The 23,587-nt window shown below is 36.5% G+C and overlaps 1 protein-coding gene across 3 annotated transcripts in view; it reads right to left on the reverse strand.

Annotated features, from left to right (window-relative positions):
• ifc (delta4-sphingolipid-FADS-like protein ifc) overlaps positions 1-23,587 on the reverse strand; it is an 82,089-nt gene that overhangs the window by 31,098 nt on the left and 27,404 nt on the right. For all 3 annotated transcript variants that reach the window (XM_089106205.1, XM_089106207.1, XM_089106208.1), the window contains exon 2: positions 7,561-7,666. In XM_089106205.1, coding sequence (XP_088962331.1) covers positions 7,561-7,642 — 82 coding nt within the window. In that variant the 5' untranslated portion in view covers positions 7,643-7,666. The remainder of the gene's footprint in view (positions 1-7,560; positions 7,667-23,587) is intronic.

The following is a 23,587-nucleotide window of genomic DNA, read 5'->3' on the forward strand; positions in this document are numbered from 1 at the left end:
CATTAGTGGATTTGATACGGTCAGTTTTTTCTTCTCGAAGGGCAAAAAAACATTTGCTACATCTGCTGTTAAATCACAGCTCATTCAAGAAATTGCTGATCTTACACTGAAAGTGAGGAGTGATATCCGAAACATCATTATGTACGAGCCCGAAATCATGCGTATCTGTACGAAATTGGCTGTATCGGTATATAGCAAAAAACAGTCCGAATTTGATTCTCTCAATGACCTCCGAATTCATTTATTTCCAAGAAAAAAAGAACTTGAACAGCTTGCCCCCAGCAGATGGTTCTTTCGTATATAACGTCAAGCGAGCTATAATTCAGTGGAGCATTATTCTTCAGGCTGTGATTCCTAAGCCCTATGTCTTCAACCCACTTGAGTTTGGCCGGACCCATCACGTCATTCTAGGAGTCAGTCCAACGACTTCAGCGCTGCCCCCGGGCCTCTAACTATCAACAAGGCTACGACCTTTCGTTACTGTAAAACTGTTTGCAGTAAACAGTGTCCGGGTGTGGGGATAAGGCCATGCGACATTCTTTGCGAATGTGGTGGGCGATGTGGTGCCGACAGCGACGATTCAGACGAGGATTAGCGGGAGTTTTTTCGTACGTTGGGGGAAAACCGTTGGGATGTGCGGGAACTGTATTTTGACAGGCTTTACTTGTATTTTTACTCAATTAATTTCAACCCAATAGTATTTTTATACAAGTATTTTAATAAAAATACAAGTATTTTTATATAGATGTACAGTACTTCAAGAAAATCAGAGCTTATAGCAAATTAAATATTATATAGCAACTAAAGTTGAAACAAGATGACCAATTCAACACTACCGTTAGACTCGGCGTCACAATTTAGAATATAAACATGTCTCGCTGTACCATTTAAAAAAAAATAGGCCTACAAATAATTAATTATCCTATAACAAACGAACTTAATATTGGGTTGAAAATTAACGTTGATATTTGGAATCTCCGCTAAATTCTAGCGTAGAATATTGTGTCATATGACTATTTGGCAAAGATACATTTTCGCATACATTTTTGGCTTATACTTAAAAAAAATTCTGTGCAGCTTCAGCAAACAGCTGGAGCTTGGAAATGTTCGGCAATGTGAAGCTCAATATCCAAGGTAAATTCTGGTAAAAGATGAAAAATCCTAAAAATATATTAAGTTACGAGATACGTGCTTTACCTTGAAATAAATATTTGAATTTTGAGATTTTCAGGGAAAATTATTAAATATTAGCCTATAGCTCCGGGACTATACAAGGTATCGGAAAAAAACAAACATTTTCTAAGAGACGACCATATTAGAAATAATAGGAGATGCCATGCAATTAAATTGGAGAGGTACAACCTTAAAAAAAAAATAAACAGTATGTACACATTTTATAGGCCAAAAAAGGGTGTTTTTTGGATTTTAGAAGGGTAAGCCGTCACCTCCAGCTTTGCCACCACCCATATTCAGATTCAGCGTGGTCGATATAGTCGGAAACTATTGTCAAACTGACTGTGTCTTTTTGATCACCTAGTTGTCACATTATAGAGGTCTGGCGCCCAAGCTACTATGGAAAACAGAAGACTCCATGACTCCAACACGTGAGTCAGTAAACATGACTTTAGGAATGCGAAAATCAGATAAACTTTATTGAAATACAAAGGCTTTTATAGAAAGGATAAAATTTGCGGAAAAACATCGAACTATATCTTTATTTTGCCTAAAATCAAAATCGGCGTTGCATCTTTTTGTAATTTTGCATTTTTGGCTTTGGTTCAGGGTACAACCGATGCTAGTATCCAGTTTTGAATATCCAGGTGTCTAGTTTGGATATCTCCAGATTGCAAATTTATTAGTAGATATGCTTTATTTTTGGTATCATGGTTGCAGCAGTAGCTGCAACCTAGTAAAGAGCGAACCACAACCCTAGTTACTAAAACCCTAAATTTCTTTTTGGAATAAACTTGTACTTTTAAGACAAACGGAAATAATAGTCATCATTCCTCAATCAGTTTCAGATGGAAATTTTTTTCACTAGATAGCTTTTTTCTATACGCGGTTTTTAATTTTTGGTTACTATGGGCTGTGGTTCGCTCTTACAAGGTTGCAACTGTCGCTGCAACCACGATTTTTAGTTTCTCCAAAAATGTTGTCAAAACTAAGATAAGCCTACATAATTCAAGCATCCACTGAAACAGGTCAGTTCTTTTAGTACATTTTTACCTTTTTCATTACTATATGGTTCGTTTTTCAGTTTTCTCTATCATTTTCACTTTATTTGGGAATTGGCTCCAGATTTGACCCCCCCCACAGGATTTTGAAAAAATTACCTCATTCGTTTGGCACCAAAAGTGCCGTTTCTAGTGCCATTTGGAACTTTTTTATGGTAGAATTTATGGGAAGGACGTAAATATGAGCAATATCTTTTATATGAGCTACTGAAAATCTGTCTAAGATACCGGTGACACCAATACTGCCTAGTGAAAATTGTCATCTGACACTGAATAAGGAAAGGTAACTATTGTTTCGGTTAGTCTTAAAAATGAAGGTTTATTGCGAAAAGAAATTTATGGTGATTTAAAAAAAGACCCTGAAATCCCTTGAAAATGACATCAGATTAAAATAAAAAGTGCACCATTGGAATCAGCATGGTCGAAAACCTTTAATAGGACAATTACAGTCCTCCACCTTGAAGACCAAGGAAAATCACTTTTTTGCATGGATGGCAACTAGCCCTCCTCCCCCCCCCCAAAGTTACCCAATCAAAATTTTGAGATAGCTATTTTATTCAACATAGTGCAAAGGTCAACAATCTATGGTTTTGGTGATGATACGACCCTCCATAGTTCCTGGGGAAAGGGCTGTACACTGTATAGGTATCGGACGTAACGATATCGCGCGTATCGGTATGGGCATATTGTTATTGGGCGTATTGGTATCGCAGGTATTTTAGACAGGTTTTTAATAGCTCATTTAGAAGATATTGCTCATATCTACGTCCTTCCTATAAATTCCACCATCAGCAAGTTCCAGATGGCACTAAAAACGGCACTTTTGGTGCCATGTCTCAAGCGGAAAATCTGGTGCTTGGGGCCTACCAGAACTTTTTAGAGTGACGTTTAATGGCTCCTTTGAAAGTTATTGCTCATATCTACGTGATTTTTATCAATTCTACTATCCGTAAGTGTGATATAGCACTAAAACAACACTTCTGGTGTCACTTCTGAAGTAGAAAAGCTTGGAAGTATAAAACAATATCATCATTGCAATATTATAGTCCAAAACCCCTAATTGGAGGTTTGCAAGAGCACCTCCCGTATGTTCCACCTCCAAGGACCCTTAATAAACTATGCAATTAGGGTACAAACACCAATAAAACAAATTAGATTATTAGAGGCGTGGTTCTGTTAGTACATCGTTGGACTTCAAATTAGAGTGTCTTGCGCTCGACTCCGGCTTGTTTTTTTCAATCACAGTTTTGTCTCTTCTATATAATCATTTTCAGATAATTTCAGTTTTTGTAAATGTGATGCGCTCATTTTTTAAAGCATGTCCCGGGAAGGTATTTTGTCAAACATTTTGGTTCAAAAGGGAAAAGAGATCATCTAGTTCATGGTTTGCAACAACATTCTTAGTAGATCACTAAATCCAACATCCTGTGGAGGGGGTAGGGGTCAATGTTGGAGCCAATTTTCTCAAATCAAGTGAAAATGACAGAGACTACTGACGAAGTACTAAAGAAAACTGATCTGTTTCAGTTGATACTTGAATTATGCAGGCTTATCTTAGTTTTGACAACATTTTCGGAGAAACTAAATTTCAGCAGGGGAGGGGATAAACTGGGGTCTGGGGGAACAATGAAGTCTGGGAGAGGTAGTTGCCCCTTCTTCTCAGTATTGAGAAGAATTTAGGTGATTCTTCTCAAATTTTTTGAAATGAAAACAAACTTAGTTTATAGTACCCTTTATCGTAGGCCTACCTACACCAGAAATTATCTTTTTTTGAAATTTCAATCCATTTCTAAGTAATGAGTCGCTTTTTTATATAAGGACAGGTCAAATAACTCTCTAAGCCTAAAGGAATATTTCTGTTGAGCTATCAAAATTTTCCACAAACATATCGATATGCAAACCCGTCCGCTTAGTTAACTTTTTTTGTCGAAGCTACACGCCTTGAGCTATATTTCTTAAGCGCTACTAAATTTATTTTTTTCAAACAAAGAATTAAAGATGAATTTATTCTTTTTTAAAATATTTTTACAAAAAGAAATGACACTATGTTTTGATTTTTCTTTTCACTCTAAACTTATTTTTTCCTTCAATTCTTGTACGGCTTCGTCTTTCAGCTCTTTAATACAGGCTGAGGTGTCTTATCTTCCCTACATTAGAGGTGATTAGAAATTATATAAAAGAATAAGTTTTCAACTGAAACTAAGGAGCAACATTAAAACTTAAAACGAACACGAATTATTCCGTATAAATAAAAAAAAATATGGCAATGTTATTTCTAAATTAAATATTAATCAAAAACGAGGAAAGATTAGTTTAAAAAAACTAAGTTTTTCCGAGGGAAGTAAAGAGCGAAGTTGAAACTTAAAACGAACAAAAATTATTACTTCCCAGCCTATCTAACATATTTCAATAAAACTAGTGTAAATATATCTACTGGTGATATTTCGCTATGTTTGTAGGATTACAGAAACTAGCGCTTTACTGAAAACACGAAACAGCATAGGAGTTCTGGTACGGTAAATGCTAATCATTTAAGGACACTTTCATCAGTATAAAGGTAAAAAAAAAATTTATATTGTTGCTTTATTTTTTTTTTAATTTGGCATCACTTCTGCACAATGAGCTCAGTTTAGTGATCGACTGTCGGTGTGGATCTGAAAAGGACATTTCATAATTTTTTTGTAGACAAGTTCGAAGTGAAGGAATCTTGTTAGTACTAAGACTACAGACTCGCTTTAGAATTTGAATCACAACTTGAAATTCTCCGTTTTTTAGAGAGAAATAACTAGTATTCCAGAGCTCATATTACGGTTGATATGTTCTTCATTTCGAATAATACTAGGCGATACCAAGATGTTACCTGATAAATCAATCCATTATTTTGTATGCTGTTTAATGAAGTTTAACATATTATTTTTATGCCTAAGTCTTTAAGGCATAAGTATTTATCTATTGAATTACGGTGCTCAATAAATCTTTCTACAAATTGCTGGTGTGTTCGACCGATGTAAAATCAAACGAACTTTACTCAAACATAATATTTCAACTTGTTTTAAATCAATCAGACCACTGAGTAACTTTTTAAATTCTGGAAAAGATACAACACGAAATATTTTGTCAAGTGGAGTTGATAGCGTCCCTTGCTCTTGCGGGAAATTTTACATCGGTCGAACACACCAGCAATTTGTAGAAAGATTTATTGAGCACCGGAATTCAATAGATAATGCTCTAAAATTTACAAAACCTCCAGACAGTTTCACTTCAGCCTTAGCAGAACATATATCTTTTAACTCGGACCATTTTGTGCAGTTCGAGGAGGCAACATCCATTTCTAATGATAAAGGTTTCACGCAATGGACTCTTGAAGCATTAGAAATTAAAAAACATATTTTTGTAGGTTTATCAATTAATAGAGATACTGGGAATATAAATGTTGAACCTCTTTATGATACTATTTTAAAAATGAACCAATATTTAAAAATAAAAATAAAGTATTGCAAAATGTCCCAGGGGTTAATTGAAATAATAAATCTAAGTAAATAGCAGCATCAAAAGCTTTGCATAAAACTATGTTGCTACAACTTATTCCTTGTTCATTTGTTATTTTAAAATGTCTAATCCAGTTACTTTTGTGAGGTGGTTTCACGAACGTAGCTCCAAATTGTAAATTTTAAGCAATTGCATATTACAATTTTAGGTGAGTCTAAATGACGCTAAAAGTGCCACTTTGGAAACGTGGCTATAGAGTGAAACAGATTTTGTAATAACAAAAGAATATTAAAATTTATCGTTTGCTTACCAGACACAACTGTAAAAGATCTGGAGTTTACAGATCACTGAGAAAAAAGTGCCAAGAAGAGCTAGCCCACTCCCACGGTGAGAACTGCTGCCGGCTTTTCTGCATTCAAATACCCCAAGGATTAAAAAACAAACAACAAAAAATGCGTTTAGATAATTCGCATAGTTGCTACACATGGGGACGAGTGTACCCCCTTGCCCACCCTCAGCTGATCCACTGGCTTCCTATACATGAAACCAAACATTTTAAACTGCTTAACTTTTTTTTTAATTTAGAAAAAAAATATTAAAGAATTCAGAGTCTATAATAGTCTATAATAGGAGGTCTTACCTTTTTAAATTTAGCCATTTTAAGTAAATAAATTTAAAAAATAAGATTTTTCCCCGAAAAGCAATGAGCAAATTTAAAACTCAAAACGAGCAGATACTAGCGATTGAACAAGCCCTTCCTCTGTGTTTCTATGACCATCCGTTGTATATGACGAGCCCAGGGAATAAAATAATAACAAGCCCCATCTACTCGGTTTAATAGAGTCTTTATAATAGTTTATAATATGTATACATCGGAAACAATTCGGTGCTTACTGATAGAACATACTCTTCATAAATCACTAACCCTCTCCCTCCTCTTCCCCGTTCTTAAACACTCCACCCCCTGACCTTAAAATCACTCAAACGCCCTCCCTCAAACCCTCATCTCCCTTCTGATTTTTTCCTGCTATAAAGGGTCAAACGGGCCAAGTTTAAGTCCAATTGATCCAATCGTTTAGGAATGCATAGCAAACAAAAAACAACCCCCCCCCCTCTTCCCAGCATATCCCTTACTTTTTTTTCGACCGTGATCGGCAATCTCGTGCTATCATTATCGTTCTAGACTAGCTACAATAACAGCAGTCAAGTAATACCATTCTATTTCCCATTCAACACTTACATAATATACTATTCGTTACAATGAATATTGTGGTCTAGCACCCTCTCCCCGTTATCCTTAGATATATCCCTAGCCTATATACAGAAATTCACTAATTTTGTTGGTTTACATTGTTGTTGTTTATTTCCAAGCACCAAGGGGGGGGGGGGCAATTGTCACCATAGCAAATATCATATATAGAGGCAGTCTTGAATTGGGAATAGAACTGTATTATTCTTTTACTGTTATTATAGCCAGTTTAGAAGGGAAAACATTAGCCAAGATTGCCAATTCAAACCCTACTCCTATCCATCTCTACCAGATTACTAGCACATGCTCCGACTGGAATATCACTCTGCCATTTCCTTTATTCCCCACCCTTCTCCTGCGAGAGAATCACAGATTCAAAGGTTTCAGTAAAATTATTTTATTCCTTCAGAAATTTATGACAAAAAGAAGACCTTCTCTATCCTCTCCCCCCTAGACCATGACCCTCTCACACTCGCCTCCTATCCATCGCCACCTAAAGACATCAAGAACTACCCTACCATTAACTCTTTTCGTCTGACGTAAGTGGTTAGGCAGTAAAAGGTGTAAAATTGTTCAAATATAGCTTACCAAGGATTTCTTTTCTTCTAGGTGCATGAGGCTCTTGATCTTCCGTCCACTCAAAATCTGCCCTTGATACATGCTGTCCCATCTTTAACTGAACAAATAATAATACCTGCAATTTTCAAGCTACTTGTGAAACGGATTAGGCAACTGATAAGAAAACTTATTATAAATGCTTTCAGTTTAAAAGTCGTTCCAATGTGTCAAGAGCCATGACGGTTTATTCACTTTCTTTTGTTTGGTTGGTGTTAATAAATTGGACCCTACCTGCATTGAAATCTGTGGTGTTTAGTGTTTGTATAACTGAACATCCGTTAAACTGAACCTTGCTCAACTCCGAAAATCCCCTTTAGCTCAACCCCCGTTGAACTTCACCCCAATTAACTCAACCCCCGTACAATTTAACCCTCAATTAACGAAACCCAATTGAAATTAGCCCCCATGCTATTCAACCTCATTTAACTCGACTTCCATGCAACTCAACCTCCGTTTCAACTCAAATACCATGCTACTGAACCCCCTGCTTAACTCAAACCCCATTCAAACCCATTGCTGCCATCAAGAAATTAAAATATATTCGAGCACTGGACATGCAAATTTTCGTTAATTTCAAATGTATAAGACGACAGAAGGATAAATTGTTGTTTATAGAGGGAGGAGAATAGTTTTGCAATTAATCAGCATAAAACAAATAATTGCATTAACCAATTAACCAATGAATAAAGACCATTAAAATGAAGGTTAGTTTGGTTGCACGAGGGTTGACTTAAATGAAAATTGAATTGTAAGTGGGTTGAGCTGAATAGGAATTGAGTAGGAACTGAGCTACATGAAGGTTGAATTGCAGGGAGGAGAGGGGAGTATAAGTAAGATTATTTACAAAGCTGTGTGACAATATGGGAGCTAAAATCCAATTAAAATGAAGGTTAATGCAATTTATTCCATTATCTCCAGGTTAATCCATTTTAATCCATAATCTATTTATTCCATCAATCCAAGTTAATCCATTTTAATCCAATTAAAATGAAGGTTAGTTTGGTTGCATGAGGGTTGAGTTAAATGAAAATTGAATTGTAAGTGGGTTGAGCTGAATAGGAATTGAGTTACATGAAGGTTGAATTGCAGGGAGGAGGGGGGAGTATAAGTAAGATTATTTACAAATCTGTGTGACAATATGGGAGCTAAAATCCAATTAAAATGAAGGTTAATGCAATTTATTCCATTATCTCCAAGTTAATCCATTTTAATCCATAATCTATTTATTCCATCAATCCAAGTTAATCCATTTTAATCCAATTAAAATGAAGGTTAGTTTGGTTGCATGAGGGTTGAGTTAAATGAAAATTGAATTGTAAGTGGGTTGAGCTGAATAGGAATTGAGTAGGAACTGAGTTACATGAAGGTTGAATTGCAGGGAGAGGGGAGTATAAGTAAGATTATTTACAAAGCTGTGTGACAATATGGGAGCTAGTTACACCTCCCTTCTGTACTATTGCGAAAAACACTGGCTATCTTGTGCCAAAGTAATTCAGAGGATACATGAAATCAAAGAGGAAATTGCAATTTTATCAAAGAGAATCAAAATGAGGACACAAATATGTTTAGTTATTACGGTAACTTAATTATATGCGGTAACTTAATTATTACTGACATGTTTTGTGAATATTTTATGAAAATCATGCTTTTAAAATAAATCAATATAAGGGCCAAAAATATATCTGTTGATTTAAAAAGATAATGTGAATAACGTTTTTAATAACGTTTTTAATGAATACATGAAATCAAAGAGGAAATTGCAATTTTATCAAAGAGAATCAAAATGAGGACACAAATATGTTTAGGGGCGGTAACTTAATTATTACTGACATGTTTTGTGAATATTTTATGAAAATCATGCTTTTAAAGCAACTGAGTCTCTCAAACCCCTTAAAGCTCTTTTAAAAGATACAAAAACTACTTATTTAACACAAAAATTTCGTTTTTAATGACCATACGTTTTTAATGAATACATGAAATCAAAGAGGAAATTGCAATTTTATCAAAGAGAATCAAAATGAGGACACAAATATGTTTAGGGGCGGTAACTTAATTATTACTGACATGTTTTGTGAATATTTTATGAAAATCATGCTTTTAAAATAAATCAATATAAGGGCCAAAAATATATCTGTTGATTTAAAAAGATAATGTGAAAGCATTCATAAAAAATACAGCTATGGAAGGCGAAATTGGAAGAAAAAAATTGACAAATTTCAACTTTTAAATTTATGCATCTAAGATAACATAGAAGTAAACAAAAATCCATTTACTGAATGTGGGGCTACTTTGCTAAAGAATTTCTCCAATTATTTGATGATCTCGATTTTACAAAATATACATGGTTGCCGGATACCTTATCAACGAAAAAGATGACGAATTTAAATTAACAAGCAGTAAGACAAAAAATAAGGATAAAGAATATCAACCCTTCTTATAAATTAATTAAAAAAGAACGTTTTCCACAAAATGAGTTTTTCAACGAAAAGCAAAGAACTCAATTAAACAAAAATAAAAAAAAATTAGATCAAATAATCTACCAAGCTTGAAACTACCACAAATCAGCATCGATAAATAAATGAAACCCAAAACGAACAGAAATTACAACAAATAACCGAGTCAAACTCAAAACGAGTAGAAATCAACATAAGTTGAGCTCAAAACTCCAATGCCTTCCAAAGGCCAGAACATAATTTGCACTTTACTGAAAAAAATATAAATGTTTTTACTTTTATAACTTTAATAAATCAAATAATATTAAAATTTTGATTACTAAATATATGTATATGCATATTTAACTGACAATGCACATTCATTTGTATTTTTTTCAGTAAAGTGCAAATTATGTTTTGGCCTTGAGAAGGCATAGGGGTTTGTGAACTCTACTTAGGTTAATTTCTGCTTGTTTTTAGTTTGACTCGGTTAATTATTTAATTTCTGTTCTTTTTGGGTTTCATTTATTTATCGATGCTGATTTGTGGTAGTTTCGCGCTATCGATGCTGATTTGTGGGATGTGTTTGGAGAAAAGATGGGCATAAGAGGGAGGTTAGCTGCCTTCCAATGACTTTCAACTATTAAAAAGGGCAGTAGTTCTTTGAACTACCCGTCAAATGTACTCTTTTTGAAGTTTTTACGACAAAGATTTTAAGAAGCACGTTATATAGCCCCATGCCTTAACTTATAACCCTTTCCCTGAAGACTGTGGGGGGAGTGACCAGCTCAAAGGTTCAATTTCCTTAACTTTAAACTGCGTGGGAAAAAATGGCTATCTAAAAATTTTGATTGGATATGTTTGGGGAAATGGTGGGCGTGGAAGGGGTGTTAGTTGCCTTCCAATCACTTTTGACTATTAAAAAGGGCACTAGCCATTTCAATTTTCAATCGAATGAGCCCTTTTTGAAGTTTCTACGACGGCCCGTTCTATAAAAACCTTATATGCCCCCAGGGCATAACTTACAACCCTTGCCCTGAAGACTGTGGGGGAGTGTTCTCCTCAAAAACATAATTTCTATCTGGGAATCCAAACCACTGAACAATATGGAGATCTATAAATTTTGATTGGATGTATTTGGGGAATAATGGGCGAGAGAGGGGGGCTAATTGCTCTCAAATCACTTACGACTATTAAAAAGGGCACAAGCCATTTCAATTTCTAATCGAATGAGCCCTTTTTCAAGTTTCTACGACAGAGATTTCAATAAAAACTTATATGTCCCCAGGGCATAACTTATAACCCTTGCCCTGAAGACTGTGGGGGGAGTGTCCTCCTAAAAAAAAAAATAATTTCTATCTGGAAATCAACTACACTAAAAAAATGGCTATCTCAAATTTTTGATTGGATGTGTTTGGGGAAATGATGGACGTGGGAGGGGGGCTAGTTGCCCTACAATCCCTTTCGACTATTAGAGAAGGCACCAGCCCATTAAATTTCAAATCGAATGAGCTTTTTTTGAAGTTTCTACGACAACGCCTTCTATAAAAACCTTATATGATCCCAGGGCATAACTTAAAACCCTTGCCCTGAGGGCTGTGGGGGAGATTTCTCCTCAAAAACATAATTTCTATCGGTAAATCAACTACGCTTAACAAAATGGATATCCAAAAATTTTGATTGGATGTGTTTGGGGAAATGGTGGGAGTGGAAGGGTTGTTAGTTGCCTTCCAATCACTCTTGACTATTAAAAAGCGCGTAAGCAACTCCAATTTCCTATCGAATGAGCCCTTTTCGAAGTTTCTACGACAACTTCTTCGATACGAAGTGCCCTGCTCTAAAGGAAACAAAATAATAAATGATACATCATGCCAACATCGTTCTTATATGCCCTCTGGACATAACTTAAAACGCTTGCCCCGAGGGTTGTGGGGGAGTGTCCTCCTCTAAAAACATATTTTCTATCTGGAAATCAACTACGCTGAAGAAATGGCTAATCTAAAAATTTTGATTGGATGTGTTTGGAGGAATGATAGGCGTGGGGAGTGGGGGGGGGGGGCTAGTGGACCGCCAATCACTTTCGACTATTAAAAAGGGCACTAGCCCTTTGAATTTCCAATCGAATGAGCTTTTTTGAAGTTTCTACGACAACGCCTTCTATAAAAACCTTATATTCCCCCAAGGCATAACTTACAACTCTTGCCCTGAAGGCTGTGGGGGAGTGTCCTCTTCAAAAACATAAGTTCTATCTGGAAATCAACTACACTGAACAAAATGGCTATCTTGAAATTTTGATTGGATGTATTTCGGGAAATGGTGGGCGTGGAAGGGGTGTTAGTTGCTTTACAATCACTTTCGACCATTAAAAAGGGCACAAGACACTCCGATTTCTACTTGAATGAGCCCTTTTCGAAGTTTTTACGACAACTTCTTCGATAGGAAGTGCCCTGCTCTAAAGGAAGAACTTATTAAATGATACATTGTGCCAATATTGTTCCTATGTACCCCCAGGGCATAACTTAAAACCCCTGCCTCGAGGGTTGTGGGGAAGTGTCCTCCTCAAAAACATATTTTCTATCTGGAAATCAACTACGCTGAACAAAATGGCTATCTCAAAATTTTTATTGGATGTGTTTGGGGAAGGATGGGCGTGGCGGGGGGGGGGGGGGTAGTTGCCCTCCAATCACTTTCGACTATTAAAAAGGGCACTAGCCGCTTCAATTTAATATCGAATGAGCCCTTTTCGAAGATTCTACGACAACTCCTTCGATACGAGGTACCCAAGTATGGAGAAAAAAAAATTGTGCCCACATCGTTCCTTACTTAGGCTTAGCGCTGCCTATGATAAGAACTCCTAAATTACTATGATCATCATGGGCTACTTCGACATTCACCAATCAGAGCCAACGCTATAGCGTTGCCTGTAGTAAAGGCCATACGGCTCCAATGTTTTATTATTATTATTTTTTTCCCACAGGAACTTCATATGGAAGGGGTCGGTCGTAGAAACTTCAAAGGGGGCTCATTCAATTGGAAATCAAGAGTTCTAGTGCCCTTTAATAGTCGAAAGTCAATTGGAAGGCAACTAGCCCCCCCCCCACGCCCATCATTCCCCCAAACACATCCAATCAAAATTTTGAGATAGCCATTTTGTTCAGCGTAGTTGATTTCCAGACAGAAAATATATGTTTTAGGGGGACACTCCCACACAACTCTCAGGGCAAGGGTTTTAAGCTATGCCCCGGGGACATATAAGGTTTTTATAGAGGGCGTTGTCGTAGAACCTTCAAAAAAGGCTCATTCGATCGGAAATTCCATCATTTCCCCAAACACATCCAATTAAAATTTTGATATAGCCATTTTGTTCAACGTTGTTGAAAGTTCTGGAAATTATATATTTGAGCAGGACACTCCCCCACAGTCTTCAGGGACAAGGGTTAAAAGTTATACCCTGGAGACATATATGGTTCTTATGGAAGGAATGCTCCAACAAACTTCAAATAGGGCTCATTTGGCCGAAAACTGAAAATTTTAGTTAACATTTTAAGAGTCAAAACATATTGTTGGGTAACCACCTCCCCCCCCCAAACCTTTTTTCCCACATGCATCCAATAAAAATTTTGAGATAGCCATTTTGATAAAAATAGTTCAAAGATCATATAACAAAAATTCCGGTGTCAACACAACCCCCCAGGGGGGCAGGCATTGTAAGTTGTGCCCTGGGGGCATATATGGTTCGTATGGAAGGGATACTCGTATTAACTTCAAAGAGGGTTCATTTGATTGGAAATTGAAAGTTCTTGTTCACTTTTAAGAGTCAAAAGAGATTGGAGGGCATCTAGCTCCCCCTCTATACCCTTTTTTCTTCAAACCCACCCGATTAGAACCTCTAGATAGATTTTTTTTTAAATAGTACAAACACCATATAATGAAAACGCCGGGGTCGACGCAGCCCCCCGGGCCCGAAGGCAGGTGTTGTAAGTTTTGCCCTGGGGGAATATATGGTTCTTATTGAAGGGATGCTCGTAAAACTTCAGAGATGGCTAATTTGATTGGAAATTAGAAGTTTTAGTTGAGTTTTTTTAGAGTCAAAAGATGTTGGAGGGCAACTAGCCCCCCACGCCCCTTTTTCCCCAAATGAATCCAATAAAAAATTTTAGATAGCCAGTAAGTTAAAAATTGCTCAAAAGTCGGATAAGAAAACTCAGGTGTCGTCACTTCATGCTCGTATAAATGCTCGTATAAACTTCAGAGGGCTCATTTGATTGGAAATTGAAAGTTCTAGTTCAGTTTTTAAGAGCCAAAAGATATCCGAGGGCAACTAGCCCCCGCAACTAGCCCCCCCCCCACAAACACACCCTTTTCCCCCAAGCCCATCTGATAAAACTTTTATAATAGCCATTTCATTAAAAGTAGTTCAAAGGTCAGATAAGAAAAACTCCTGTGTCGACGCAACCCGTCAGGGCCCGGAGGCAGGCGTTATGAGTAATGCTCTGGGGGCATATATAGTTCTTATGGAAGGGATACTTGTATAAACTTCGGAGAGGGCTCATTTGATTGGAAATTGAAAGTTCTTGTTCACTTTTTAAGAGTTAAAAGAGATCGGAGGGCAACTAGCCCCCCCCCCTTCTTCCACGCTCTAAATGTATCAGATAAAAATTTTGAGATATACATTTTGTTAAAAATAGTTCAAAGTTTTGATAACTCCGGTGTCGACACAGCCCCCCAGGGCCCAGGGGTAGGCGTTGTAAGTTATGCCCTGGGGGCTTATATGGAAGGGATGCTCGGATAAACTTCCTAGAGGGCTCATTTTATTGGAAATTGAAAGTTGTAATTCGTTTTTTAAGAGTCAAAAGTGATTGAAGGCAAGCTATCCTCCCCCCACACTCCATTTATGTTTTTCCCAGGGCAACTGGCTCCCCCAAACCCTTTTTCCCCAAACACATCTGATAAAAATTTGAGGTAGCCATAAATTAGATAACTGTGTTATCTAAAATTATTTATGTTATCTAAAATTAGATAACATAAGAAAAACTCCCTCCAGGGCCGGAGGGATAGGCGTTGTAAGTGTTGTCCTGGGGCGTATATGGATCTAATGAAAGGGATACTCGTATAAACTTATGAGAAGGCTCATTTGATTGAAAATTGAAAGTTCTAGTTCACTTTTTAAGAGTCAAAAGAGATCGGAGGGTAACTAGCCCCCCTCTCCACGCCCTATTTTTCTTAAATCCATCTGATAAGAACTTTGAGAGAGCCATTTTTTCAAAATAGTTTAAATGTCAGATAACAAAAACTATGGTGTCAACACATCCCCCCAGGACCCGGGGGGCAGGCATTGTAAGCTATGTCCTGGGGCCGTATAAGGTTCTTATGAAAGAGATGCTCGTATAAACTTCAGAGAGGGTTCATTTGAATGGAAATTTGTAGTTCAATCAGAATGGAAAAGTTGTAGTTCATTTTCTCAGAGTGGAAAAAGCCAAATATATTAAAAAAAAGCCAAAATACCAAATATATTATTTAAAATACTTTATTGCTTGAAATAAGATGAGGAAATATGCAATGGTGCTACTCAAATTGTATTGTTTATTTGGAATAAGATGAGGAAACCTGCAAAATTGTTGTTCAAAATGTATTGATTCTTGAAATTATATGGAAATAAGCAATTACATTATTCAAAATACCAAATATATTATTTAAAATACTTTATTGCTTGAAACAAGGTAAGGAAATATGCAATGCTGCTACTCAAATTGTATTGTTTCTTGAAATAAGATGAGGAAATATACAATGGTCATGCTCAAAATGAATTGGTTCATTGATTCAAATGGTTATTTGAAAAAAAGTGGGGATTTTAGGTTGGCTGTAGGTACCTGGGTGTTGGTAGAAAATACAGTTTGAGTAACACCATTGCATATTTCCTCATCTTATTTCAAGCAACAAAGTATTTTGAATAATATATTTGGTATTTAGAATAATGCAGTTGCTTATTTCCATCTTATTTCAAGTATCAATACATTTTGAGCAACACCATTACATGTTTCCTCATCTTTGTTCAAGAAACAATACAATTTGAGTAACATCATTGCATATTTCCTCATCTTATTTCAAGTAATTAAATATTTTGAATAATACATTTAGTATTTTGAATAATGCAATTGCTTATTTCCATCTTGTTCAAAGAGTCAATACATTTTGAGTAACACTATTGAATATTTCATCATCTTATTTCAAGCAATAAAGTATTTCAAATAATAGGTTTGGTATTTTGTACAATGCAATGTTCAAAAATTCTATTAAAAAAAACTTAACTACAAACATTATTTTTCTAATAGAACAAATAACGATTGACTTTTGTATCATCCTCATTTTGTATTTTTAAAACTTCACAGGTGTTTGTTTTTGTTATAAGTATATTTAATGCGATTTTAAGACATGGAAAAAAGTTGGAAAGGGGGGGGGGGCATTTCGGCCCTTAGGAGTTAGGGTGTGGCTGACTAAGAGCCTGTTGTATCATTGCCTAAAATTTATACGACTCTAATAGTTCGTCAAATCCATAACCCCATTAATACTCGATTTCTCAGGATCGTTCTGGATTTCTATTGTTTGTTCTGGATTTCTATATTGAAATTATAGTCTTGACGGTGTCGATGACCAGCCATAGAGTACCACTAAAACTAAGTACAAAAAAGGGGACAAAAAGTTGGAGGGGGGAGGGGCATTGGTGCCCTTGGGGGTTGGGGCATGGCTGACTAAGAGCCTGTTATATCATTGCCTAAAATGTATACGATTGTATTAGTTCGTCAAATCCATAACCCCATCACTCCTTGATTTCTCCGGATCGTTCTGGATTTCTAAGGTTTGTTCTGGATTGTTCTGTTTTTTTCTGGATTCCATACCCACTATGGGCGTCGTCAAATCCAAAACCCCCTCACTACATGATTTCTAGGGATTGTTCTGGATTTCCATATGAAAATTCTATTCTCGGTGCCTTTTAATATAATGTATTTAAAATCCCACTTTGCATTCATTTAATGCAGGAGTCCTATAAAAATGCAAATCGATTTCATCCAACCCAAATATGAAATTTATTCATATAACTATCAATGGCAAAAGACCAGAGAAAAATTAGCTTATTAAGAGGGCCTGGAAGAGGAACCTGCGAGAGGTGTTCTTGCAAACCTCTAGCTAAGGGTTTTGGACCATAATTATTACAATAATAGCGTTTTATACTTCCAAGATTTTCCACTTAAAAAAAAGTTTCTTTTTGTATTTTAAAAGTCTCCTAACTTTAACTAAACAGCTCTTGTGTTTCACGAGTTGTTCTTAAATAATTGTGACAAAAGTTAAAGTTAGCGTAAAAAGTGAGGTATTGAGGAGGGGAATCCAACCTCATATACGGGATAACTTCTGTTCGTTTTAATGCTGCTCCTTACTTTTAGTTGAAAAAAATTAGTTTTTTATTTAATTTATAATCGTTTTTCAAATAATGCCGGAGAATACTCCTTTTCTCTCCATAGTAAGTTCCCCCAAGAAAATTCCTCTTTGGAAAGTTTCTCCCACGTAGGATCGATCCCCCTTCCACCCCACGATTTTATTCCTGCTGAAAATTTCCCATAAAAAAAAACTTCTAGCTGACAATTCCGCCTGGAAAATTATTTTTAATCTACTTTCGTTTGAAAAACCTGACTTGTTTTTCTTTTAATTTTTAATCATTTTTCAAATCATTCCGAAAATCCTCCGTCCGTGGAAAATGTTTCCTGGAAATTCTCCCCTCCCAATATCTCAATGGAAGGTTTCTCCCACGCAAAATTCCTCCATGGAGAATCTCTCCTGTGTAAAATCACCCCCCCCCCCATGGAAATATCCCTCAGACAACTTCAGCTCCTTTGAAAATTTTTCATGGGCTATTTTCCAAGAATATCTTCAAATGTAAATTGAATTGGCAAGGAGAATGTAGGTCATATACAATGAATTTCATATATAAAATCTGGTCAATTCTCCTGTGTATAGTTTCCCTTTGAAAATTCATCCCCGGAAACTCCCCTTCCCACGGAAAATTCTCCCTTTGGACAATCCCTCCCCCGCAGAAAAATCACCTTCCCCCAAAAATATCTGTTTACTTCCTAATGACAAATACTGTATGTAAACACTGGACAAATTTCATAATTTACAGCCCTTTCCCTGGGGATTGGCAAGGTCAGGTCATCCCCAAAGGCATGATTACTTGACCTTTCAACTATGCTGATCAAAAAGGCTACCTAAAAATTTTGATCAGATAACTTTGTGAAAAACGGAGCATGGGAGAGAGGGGGAATCTAGTTGCCCTCAGATCCTTTTGGTCACAAAAGAAGGAATTACAGCTTTAATTTCTGTTCGAGCAAGCCCTCTGCCCCTCTTCCGATCTTATTGGCCATTGGCTCGATACGATCACCCTGGCGAAAAAAAAAAACTGAAATAATAAACACGCATCCGTGATCTTTCTTAAATTGCGAAATTTCACTTTTTTGCAGATAGAAGCTAGAAACCCTTACAGTATGGTTTTCTGATATACCGAAACTGTCGGTACAATTTTAATTAAGATGCTTTGACTTTTTAGGGACATTCCCACCCTGTCTAAAAACAAATTATGCACAAATTTTCTCGGGCTTGAAGCTTTTGATTGATGCATGAAACTTGATGAATTTTACATACCTGGAGTCAACATGAAAAGCCTGTTCATTTGATTTACCGTATCTATTGTTATCAAAATTTCGTGTTATAGAGTTTCGGTTGTTATTGGGCCGGGAGGAGTTGCTCCTGGGTTACTCGGAGGAGTTGCTCCTGAGTGACTGTTTGTTACCACAAAACACTTGATTATCTGATTCGGTTTGGAATCCACTTTCAGAAAGGACATTGGTGGCGGGCATGGACATTATTTTATGACAAATTCGAATAGGTATTTCTGAGACTCATATTACAAGACTTCCACGACTTGAGCGGATCAGTTTTTCTTGGAACTAAAAACTCCCTACTGAAAATATAGAGCCGTGACAGATGAGGTTACTGACGAAGCTTGCCTTACATTGACTACTGATACTTTGTCATGTAATCCCCACAAACCAGCTTGATTCTGTAGTGACTGAATCACAGGGACTGTGAAGGCACTTATATCTGTTAATACAAATTCCAGTAAAGCCTAATCCGTGTCTCTTGCTATTTTTCTCTGAAATTGGAGGTGATTGTCAGGGGTAAAATACAATTTCTAGAAACGAGGATAGAGGTATGTGGCAAACATGACGTACGGGAGGGGTTCTTGTAAATCTTCAGTTAAGGGTTATGGTATATAACTATTACAATAGTAATTTTTTGTGCTTCAGAGCTTTTCCACTTAAGAAGTGGCACGAAAATGTTGTTTTCAGTGCTATATCACACTTACGAATGGTAAAATTGAAAAAAAAAAGGCACGAAAACATATGAGCAATAGTGAGCCATTAAACATCAGTCTTATAAGTTCTGCTAGCCCAATAGCCCCAAATTTTCCACTTGAGACATAACATCAAAAGGAACGTAGATATAGGGAATGTCTTTTATATGATCTATAAAAATTCTGTCTGCAATTTTCTGGAAGCCTGCTAGTGCCACCGCTTGAGGAGTGACACAAAAAGTGACATTTTAGTGCCATATTGGCACTTGCAGATGGCGGAATTTATAAAAAGTACGTAGATATGCAAAATAGTATTCGAACGAGCCATTAAGCATCTCTCTATGATGTTCTGGTAGCCCGCTAGGCCTGCTGAAAAAAAAGAAAAAAAGACAGGGGACAGATCAGTTTACATCTGTAGATGAGTTTACAACAGGAGAGTTTACTTGAGAGATAAATTTTTACAGTGCAAACTCTGTATCAGCAACATGTAGTAAACCTGAATGTCCTGTGGGGCCTGGTGGGTGTCTCTCCATCTTGTTTACAAACAGTGATTCTCTTCCTGACAAAATGGCAGAACTACATACTCTTGCAATAAAGACAGTTGACATTACTGTAATTTATCAAGTAGAACCCAAACGCTCATCCATAAAATCAACTATGATCAGGTTGTGAGACTCTCTGTGAATCCACTCCGAGAATGTTGAATATAATTAATTGCAGCCAAAGCTCACCTAGTAGAGATGACTCCTTAATTGCCATTACAAAATCAAAAAGCTTACTAATTAATTCTTCAAACCATATGATAGTGATTGGAGGCTTTAACTTACTGGATACTAATTGGTTGAATGGTGGAGATTTCCCTAATCTAAGACAGGACATTATAGTGAAAATTCTCTCATGAGTTATTTACATGATAATGATCTGTATCAGGTATTAACTTCAATACAAGATACAAGAGAAAGAACGATCCCTCTTAAATTTGCTTATAGTGGATGATAGAGATCAGGGGGCCTGCCCCCTTCCCAAGATTTTTCTGGTGTCCTCATTCTATCTTTTTATTTAAAAAAATAAACTTATCCATTTGGTCTATTTTTGACACCCTTGTCACATTGCCACCCTCCCAAGATTTTGTTCAAGATCCACCTTTGATATAGATGATATTGGATCAGTAAATGCGCTGCCACGACTTGGATGCGCTGCCACGACTTGGGTGTAGTGATCATGTCTTAGTACACATCATTAGTTTCCACCAAGAAAAGATAAATTTGTAAGACATGTCTTTTTGAATTATAGAGAGGTAAGTAAAGAACTAACATAATCCAGTTGGTTTTTTGTTGAAGAACAAGATCTTAAAAGAACATGGACTAAAATGATAATTTTTTCAAGAAATAGTTGAAAAACATAAAACAGTGAAGATTGTGAAAAGACCCAGAACACTTCCACTGATTCTCAAACAGATACAAAAATTTATTAACATAAAATAAGAAAAACTGGACAAAAGCTATTAACAAAAAAGAGAGAACATGGACAGCTTACACAAATTCTTTATCCCCAGATACACTAGAAAAGTTTAAACAAGGTAGGAATCATCTCACAAATTTGACAAGAAAAGTGACTGCAGAATGTGAAGAATATTCGGCAACCAAGAAAAAACGTAAATAAAAACATTCTAGAAATGGGTATCACAGATAAGACGAGGTTGACATTCAAAGACCCATTTAGTATCACAAGGCCAGTCAATTACTAGCCCTGAAGATACAGCAAATCTGTTAAGTGAACACATCCGCAGATGATGCAACCCTACCAGAAGAGCCAAATTACTAAATTCATAGTCCTATGTAAACCCTTTGTCTTCCTATTAAGTTAGTGTGTGAATAGTTGAAAAGTCTGGATCATAACAAGTCAACTGGTCCTGAGGATATTTCCCTTACAGTTTTAAAGGAAGTATGACAGTTTTAGCTGAGTCATTAACTAGGGTACAGTATTCCAAAGTTCACTAGACATCCCAGTACTGCCAGAGAACTGGAGACTGGCACATGTTACACCTAATCCCACAGCAGTGGTAGATCCAAGGGGCGGGGGGAACCTTGACCCCCTCCAAAGATTTTCCTGGCGCCCTCATTCCTTGTGTTTTTTTTTCTTTTTTTTACTCCTTTTTAAGAATAAATTTGTCAATTTGCTCGATTATTGGCACCTTTGTCACTTTGCCCCCTCCCAAGATTTTGCTCATTGGCGCCTTTGTGAAATTGTGCCTCCCCCAAGATTTTGCTCTAGATCCACTCCTGTCCCGAAGGGGAAATAAAGATGTGGTTGAGAACCATAGACCAAACGTATAACAGCAGCTCTGGGTAGTGTTGGAAAGTCTTGTGAGTTCAGGTGGTGTCTCCCACCTAAAAAAAACCCAACTGTTTAGAAAAACCCACCAGTTTTTAAAACAGATGTTCAAGTGGTACCAACCTAATTGAGTCATGACTTTGTGAGTATACCCTTATATATTAGTCTACTGGTGGATATGATATTGATTGATCAAGCCAAAGCCTACAACAAAGTTCAACATCAACTACTAATTTTGAAATTAAAGACATATGAAGCCTACAATGATAGTAGCTTGGATAGCAGCCATTCTAACTGGCAGGACTCAGAGGGTGTTGGTATAAAAGTGCAATGACTAAGCGTTCTTTTCTGAATTACAACCAGTCAAGAGTGGAGTGCCTTAGGAGACTATCCTGGGCCCTACATTATCCAGCATGTACATCAGCAACATCAGCCGTGTGAGATTTCCAAAAACTGCAAGCAGAATACTTAAAATCTGGTCTTGAACCTTATGCTGAAAAGTCTGACGTAGTACTTTTTAACTGGAAAGGCTCACTTCCTTGTGAAATTGTACTTAAGAATCAATGATCTGCCCTTCTGACCAAATTGTTTACCTTTCCGATTGGAAATACTGTTTCTCATACTCGTCATTTCCTAACAGAAGGCATCAAATGCTGCATATCAGCTTCATATGCTTACAGTCTCTGCTAAGCTTTGTTTCAATTGCCATAATTTTGCAACACTATACAATACTTTTTCTCACCCCCGCATCCTCTACATTGCACCCTTTTGGAAGATTCTCACAAATGCTGATAAATTAAAAATCCAATCCATTCCACTTTCTTCCATTTCGCTAAATACCTACTGGGATATCCAATTTGGGCATGCGTTTCAATAGCTCATCAATAGTCTTCACATAACAGATCCTACTATAGACGTTGCTAAACTTATGGAAAAACACAACCAAAAGATTTCAAGACATGCGTGGAGCCAACTTCTTCAATTCTAGTTACATTGTCATAGTTATGCAGTGATATTTTGCTTTTGTTTATTTCTCTTTGTAGTGCTCTATCATTTTCCTTTTGTGTGAAGACAGGTTTTCAATAAATAATAATAATGATTATTCACTATGCTCCTAGTGAATAATAGACAAGGCCAAAGTTAATATGAACTCGTCAAATATTTAAGAAGATTTAAACAAGCAATCCAACTGGTAATAGGGGTCGGCGCCGTTTCTGTTTCTGTTTCTGTTTTTTTTTTATACCGGTTTGTGTTGTGTTTTTTTTTTTTGAAAACGGAAAAAACATAAAAAATGTAGCCGTTTTTTAGTACCGTTCCTGTTTCTGTTTCGTTTTTTTCGGGCCGTTTTTTCCGTTTCTGTTTTTTTAAAATCGTTTTAATTAATTTTACGTGTTTTGATTAAGAATCGAAACATAGCGCAGCCAAGCGACTTTAAGTGGATTATCGATACTTGTCATTTATCGAAAAGCGCTGTTTTTACGTCTTCCGGAGAAAATATTTGCTAGTGAAGAAAACATTCGCCATAGTAAAAATTAATCTAAAGCAGTCTACTTGGATTTAAACCTTTGGTTAGTCTTTGAAAGTAGATGGTTACCTGGTTGGGTAAGGTGCAGATTAGCTACCCCAGTAGCGTAGGGTGCAGAGGCCCTGTAAATAGAACCAGGATATACACTAAAAAGTGATTAGTTTACATCCAGCTTCTACTGAACCCTATCTGTGCAAATTTACACCCCAATTGACTGAATAATATACAGTAAGTAATAATTTGTATTTATCAGGGGTTGCTAAACTGCACCTTCACCCAGATTAGTTCCCCCTGTAGTGTAGG

This window comes from Artemia sp. Qi Xiang Cuo, chromosome 20 (genome assembly GCF_049724085.1).
Source record: "Artemia sp. Qi Xiang Cuo chromosome 20, ASM4972408v1, whole genome shotgun sequence".
NCBI classification, from domain to species: domain Eukaryota; kingdom Metazoa; phylum Arthropoda; class Branchiopoda; order Anostraca; family Artemiidae; genus Artemia; species Artemia sp. Qi Xiang Cuo.